The following is a 6,216-nucleotide window of genomic DNA, read 5'->3' as shown; positions in this document are numbered from 1 at the left end:
AAATAAATAAATAAGTCTAGTGATAAATAAATTTAAAATTAAATTTTGAGCTGAACAAGGAAATAATTTTTTAATTAAAGTTAAATAGAATTAATGTTTGAAAAATAAAATTAAAATATTATTTTTTAATTTTTAATAATAAAATATTTAAAATAATAATTTTAATATTACATAATTTTTTATTTTATAATAATTTTATTTTAATTAAAAATAATAAATAAAAAACATTTTATTTATAAAAAATAATATTTTGCCAGCCAAAGATTTATTACACTTTAGTTAGTTAGAAAGTTCCTCGCAGCTTAATTTTGTACTTGCCACCACGGAAAATGGCACCGCCCGTCCACCACCTTCGAGAAACTGGGAAATCACATCCGCTACCGAATAGTATGCCTGGTCGGCTAGACCTACTCATACAGGTCAAAATGGGGTCACTCCTCCTAACGAAGTCACTATAATAATGTCATCCACGTCTCTGCAAATTTGCTTTCATTTTGCTGGAAAATGGACTGGAAATTCAGTTCACGTCATACAGTGGAGTGCATGTTTGTCAGCAATTTGATCTCTCGTGATGAAACCCAAGAAATTCAAAAGAAATGGACCGATACTATGAATTCTCTTAATCAGAAAATCCAAGCCATAATCAGAATTCCATCTATCAGATTAAGGTTATTTCGTATTGGGAAGCAGCTAGAATGGGAGAAGATGGTCATGGATGGTTCAATTCAAAACACTAGACGCCTCCACCTGGTGAGCACAACGCATCTACGGCCTTGGCAGATTGTTGATGAAATGATTTCAGTGATTTATCGCTACTTTTACAGGAAATACGTGCCTTCACCGTATACCCAGATCGAGAATTGCATGAATGAGTTCTTCTCAATGATCCCAAAAGAGAACAAATGTTATTTAGAGGTAATTCGGCTGTCCTTTCTTCCAGAACTGTTGGTCTCGCTTTATTTGTCCCCATATCAAGTGGACAAAGTCTTTGCTTTCGGAATGATTATGCATATTCTGAAGTTGAGTAGAATAGCATTGGCGAAGGATTGGCGTAACGAATGTGCATGTTTGGTGTTAGAGTTTTGTAAGTTGCTCAGAAGGGTGTCTCATGAGGATTCCCTGTATCTCTCTTGCCGGAGTGCTCTTGGGTTGTTGCTGAAAAACATGGATATTGCTAGTTGGTTGTTGTATGGGGAGGATACCAAGGGAGCCAGCTGTTTGATGAAGGAGATTTTCTCTTTTGTTGGTGAGCTGGGGAATAGATTGTGTGAAGATTTGGCTTCCAGTACAGAATCTCCCTGGAGTTCGGGGCCCTTTTTTTGTGATGTTTGTGACTTTAAGGCTTTTTTGCTCCCTTTGTTTTCTGTCATTAAGAGAGGTCCTAGTTCTGATCCCATTCTCAACAGGGATTATGTGGACGCCTTTGGGTTTCTTTATGCTACATTTAGTAAATTGCTGAGAAAGATGGATGAATGCCTTCTTAAGATGCAGAGCTGTTTTCCTTTAAACACAACATGGGAAGATGTTACAGTCTGGAATGGATGGTTTCAGCATCTCGCCATTTTGGAAGAATTGCACAAAATCAGTGAACTTTATGACGTCGCTGAAGAAGAATTGTGGATGTCTTTACGGCAGAGAGAGTTTTCACTATGTGTGCTGCTTGTTAAATATTTGAAGCCAACAGATGATATTAAGTGGCTTCTAGAGCATAAGAATGATTCTGGCTTTGAATTTAGGAGGCAATTGGCCAGGCAGATGATTCCCAAGGCAAATGAAGATTTCCAAAGATCGCTCAAGATAGTAATTGACAAGTTCCTCAACACGGGAGCTCATGTTGAAGGCCATCAGGTGCTGCCTAATGATTTGTTTTCACAACTCAGGGTACAAGAAGAGAGTGCAGCAGGACTGAAGAGTTACAGCACACGTTATTTGACGGAGAAGTGGTTTCTCTCAATGTGCCAGGCTATATTCAATCCACAAAATGCCCTTTTTATTGCATGTCCAAATGATCCTGCACGACTCTATCCTAATCCTGGTAAGTTTTCCGCTGAATGTAATGCATGTTTTCTTCAACAGGATCTTATTGCTGTGTGTCGTGATCTTTTCCTGATAGAAACGATTTGTTATCCCCTATCTTGCATTAATAAAGCGTCAGTTTTCCCAGCTTATTTAGAATTTGCTGACACCATAAGATTTATATTTATAGCATTGGTCCCCTGAAATTGTGAGAGATAATCATGCTGTGACATAATTAGAAATAAAGTTTACAGACAAATTAAAAGCTTAATGTTGAATAGGAAAAAAGTGAAGTTTCATTCATAATATTGAAATAGAGTTCTGATAGAAATGAATGCTTTTTAAATTGAAGGTCTGGGTTATGTATGTGATTCTCTCCTCTGATATCTCTTTATTCCTTTATGTAGTTGACATACAATTATGTTTTTGGTTCAATAAATATGATCAGAATTGCACATTTTTTATTCCTACAGAAAGGATTTAGTACTCATACACTTCTAATATATGCAGCAATTAAGCTGGAGAACTTGCACCTTGAGTATTTCCGGTTAGCTGGTAAGCTGATAGCATTAGCTTTGATTCATCAAGTGCGAGTAGGTGTTGTCTTTGATCGTGTTTTTTTCTTACAATTGGCTGGAAAGAGTATTTCATTAGAAGATATACGGGATGCAGATCCATGCTTGTATAGTAACTGCAAGCAGATAATGGAGATGGTTTCCAAACCCATTGTTTCTGATGCTTTAGAACTGAGGTTTATTGGGGGTGCAGAGTACAAAAGGAGCGCAGAACTTTGCCCTGATGGAAAGAGCATAGTTGTGAATGGCAAAAATTGGAAAATATTTGCTGATCTTATCATTCAACATCACTTTGTTACATCTATCTCTAAACAGGTTTCTTATTTTGCTCAAGGTCTTGCTGATGTTTTTGGTAACAAATGCCTCCAGAAATTCTTTTTCCATTGTTTAGATCTTGAAGATCTTGATTGGATGATGCAAGGAATCGGAAGCAGTGTTTCTCCTCATGATTTGAAGGCAAATGCAGCAAGCTATAGATATTATGTAAGTGATTCTCTTCCAGTTTGCTTATGCTATGAGCTTGCAGAATTTTTCTCATATCAACTCTGTTTGAAATTATCTCTAAACTAAAGTCTACTTTTCCTTTATGCTTTCTTCTGTTATATTACAGCTTACAAGTAGTTTAAAGATTTTCTTCTAACAATTTTTGGACAATCAATCTGAATATTTGGCAGAGTGACAGAAGGAGACATGTTATTACAAATTGGGAAAAGGGTAGGCTTTTGGGACGCGGGTCATTTGGATCAGTGTATGAAGGATATGCAGCCGGGGGTTTCTTTTTTGCTGTGAAGGAAGTTCAATTGCTTGATCAAGGAAATCAAGAAAATCAAGCAAAGCAATGTATTTACCAAATAGAGCAGGAGATTGCTTTATTAAGCCAATTCAATCATCCAAACATTGTTCAATATTATGGAACAGACAAGGATGAAACAAAGCTTTATATTTTTCTAGAGCTTGTAAGTAATGGCTCTCTTACGGAAATTTACAGCAGGTATCATCTTAAGGATTCCCAAGTGGCTGCTTACACTAGACAGATACTACATGGCTTGAAGTACCTCCATGAGCACAACGTAATTCATAGGGACATCAAATGTGCAAATATATTGGTGAATGTTGGAGGAACTGTGAAACTTGCAGATTTTGGATTGGCAAAAGTGACTGAGTTTAATAATCTCATAAAATCCTGCAAGGGAACGCCATGTTGGATGGCCCCGGAGGTTGTCAACCTGAAAAGAACAGGAGGGTATGGGCTTCCAGCAGACATATGGAGTCTCGGATGCACTGTGTTGGAAATGTTAATTCGGAAACCTCCATACTCTCATTTGGAACCTGCACAGGTTTTGTACAAGATTGGGAGGGGTGAGCCACCTCCTGTTCCTGATTTTCTGTCAGGTTTATCACAGGACTTTATCCTGCAATGCCTGCAAGTTAATCCAGACGATCGTCCCACTGCTGCTCAGCTCTTGGACCATCCATTTGTTAAGAGGTCATCTCATGCCTAATTAGGCTTTGCAAATATCTCGGTAATTGTGGTGATTTTCCCCACTTCAGCCACTTATGCCATTATAAAATGGAAAAATTCTTGCCCATCTCCAATTCATCACAGACATAAGACATAGATATATAGTCATATCAACATGTAAAATAGATAGATTTTATATATTTGTATCTTAAATCATGACAGACTAACTAGAGAATAAAACAATCCATAAAAATATTACCATTTTTTTTCTTACATTGGATATTCTTAGAAGGAAAAGACAATGCTAGGAGCATTTGTAGCATTTATAAATTTACTTCCAAACAACCATTTTTTTACCCGGTTCAATGTTTGCTAATAACATATTCTTAGCAATTTAATTTCGGTTTTTCAATACAACGTACCTTAATATACATATTTTATTCCTTAATATACATATTTTATTGACTATTAATCGGGTTGAAAAAATTTATTATAATTATTTATCCCAAGAGAAGTTATATTTTTTATATAATTAGTTCCGACTAAAATTTAAATTCATATCTTATAACCCAGAAAATGATTCCGGTACTATGATATCTGACCTTGTGAAATTCATGATACATTCAATCATTGAATTCTTAGTCCAGTAGTTCATAAAATCTAATTCTCTTTACATATATCGCTGTGTGTGTTTCTACATCGGCTACATCTTTTTTGCCTTTGTTGTAAACTGATTTGTAGTGTAAGGGCAACTCCAAGGTAAAAAACAATCAACAAAAGTAGTATGGCAGTAAGCCTGTAACTAAATATATAATTTCATTTATATATTGATCCCAGAAAAATTAAATAGCAATATCAAATACACCCTTATATTGAGGGCCAATAAAAGCCCAACCCAACATTAAGAAATTAAACTCCATAGAAAATATCACACTTGCACACTCCAACACAAGCACAAACACACATAGGCATCACAAAAAAAGGTGATGCCAATGTTTTGTGCATTATTTCTGTGGGGAAAGTTTTGCCTCCTCCAAGAGTATTACACTAAATTAATGGGTGAATATCATATGTACCCTCACTTGCATTCATATGAGGTTTATTCTTCTTAATTCATGGAAGACTCACATTTTTGTGATGAGAGAGCACTCTTATTTTGGGTCTACCTTGGAAAGGCTAGCCTCACGAGCAGCAGTAAGCTTGACAATAAGTTTGTCCCTAGGTGGCCAGCTTTCTTGGATTATTGGGATATTAGAAAATTCCTGCATCCAAGCCGTTAACAGTGGGAACTTTTCCTGGTCTATTAGTTTTTGTTGGATTTTTTTGAAAGAAAAATGAGAGATATGGAGAACACAAAAAAAATGGAAGGAGAAAATGGAATTCATCTTTTTTGAGTCTGACACAAAAATACATATAAAAGATAAGTTTGATAACCAAACCTCCATAAATTAAGGAAGTTTGTCTCCCAAACTTAAACTCTTCCACTCATTTTCACCTAAACCACCTAATACAGATGTGAGGGAGAAAATATCATTAAAATACATCAAAAATTCTGCTAAACTCCATCAATACCAGTAGCAAAATTAGTTAGCTATTTTTGTGAAAATAACGAACTAAATTCAATGCTGCAACACTACATCAGTTCCAGAAACAAAATTAATTAGCTAAAAAGAAAAAAAGAAAAGCTAGTGAACTGGATTTAACACTCCTCCTTGATGCTAGTGTTGCTGTAAACACCAAGATGACTCCTGAGGTATTCAAACCTCTGTTTCTGCAATGCCTTAGTGAAAATATCTGCTGTTTGCTCATCACCAATGCAATGCTTCAACAAAACTTCATCATCTTTCTCAGCTTCCCTTATGGCATGATACCTAATCTTGATATGCTTAGTTTTGCCATGGAAAACTGGATTTTTCACCATAGCTATAGCTGATTTGTTGTCATAAAAAATCTCAGTAGGATGATTTTGCTGAAAACCCAAATCAACAAGAATTTTCCTTAACCAAATAGCTTGATTTACAGAGGCAAAGAATATATTCAGCTTCAGCGGTTAATTGTGCAACTGAAGTTTGCTTCTTTGTTCCCAGAAAATGACACCTGAACCAAGAGTAAAGCAATAACCAGTTGTGGCTTTCATGTCCTCAACTGACCCAGCCCAATCAC

At 35.9% G+C, this 6,216-nt stretch overlaps 1 protein-coding gene across 3 annotated transcripts; it reads left to right on the top strand.

Moving 5' to 3' along the window:
* The first annotated feature begins 267 nt into the window (after positions 1 to 267).
* LOC131177787 (E3 ubiquitin-protein ligase UPL5-like) lies at positions 268 to 4,326 on the top strand. Of its 3 annotated transcripts, none has more exons than XM_058142892.1 (4): positions 268 to 2,035; positions 2,527 to 2,571; positions 2,926 to 3,074; positions 3,266 to 4,326. In XM_058142892.1, exons 1-4 carry the CDS (start codon positions 505 to 507, stop codon positions 4,091 to 4,093), a joined length of 2,553 nt encoding a protein of 850 aa, XP_057998875.1. In that variant the 5' UTR covers positions 268 to 504; the 3' UTR covers positions 4,094 to 4,326. The 3 variants fall into 3 exon arrangements, with proteins under 3 accessions (XP_057998875.1, XP_057998874.1, XP_057998873.1); XM_058142891.1 differs by having other exon boundaries at positions 2,689 to 3,074; XM_058142890.1 differs by having other exon boundaries at positions 2,527 to 3,074.
* The last annotated feature ends 1,890 nt before the right edge of the window (positions 4,327 to 6,216 follow it).

The sequence above is a fragment of the Hevea brasiliensis genome, unplaced genomic scaffold, assembly GCF_030052815.1.
Source record: "Hevea brasiliensis isolate MT/VB/25A 57/8 unplaced genomic scaffold, ASM3005281v1 Scaf88, whole genome shotgun sequence".
In the NCBI taxonomy this organism is placed as follows: Eukaryota; Viridiplantae; Streptophyta; class Magnoliopsida; order Malpighiales; family Euphorbiaceae; genus Hevea; species Hevea brasiliensis.
This window is presented reverse-complemented; position numbering and strand designations above follow the sequence as displayed.

Coding starts and splice junctions, on each gene's coding strand:
- LOC131177787 (XM_058142890.1), top strand. CDS start 505: ATGGACTGGAAATTCAGTTCACGTCATACAGTGGAGTGCATGTTTGTC. Junction 2,036..2,526: donor ACGACTCTATCCTAATCCTG/GTAAGTTTTCCG, acceptor TAATATATGCAG/CAATTAAGCTGGAGAACTTG. Junction 3,075..3,265: donor CAGCAAGCTATAGATATTAT/GTAAGTGATTCT, acceptor AATATTTGGCAG/AGTGACAGAAGGAGACATGT.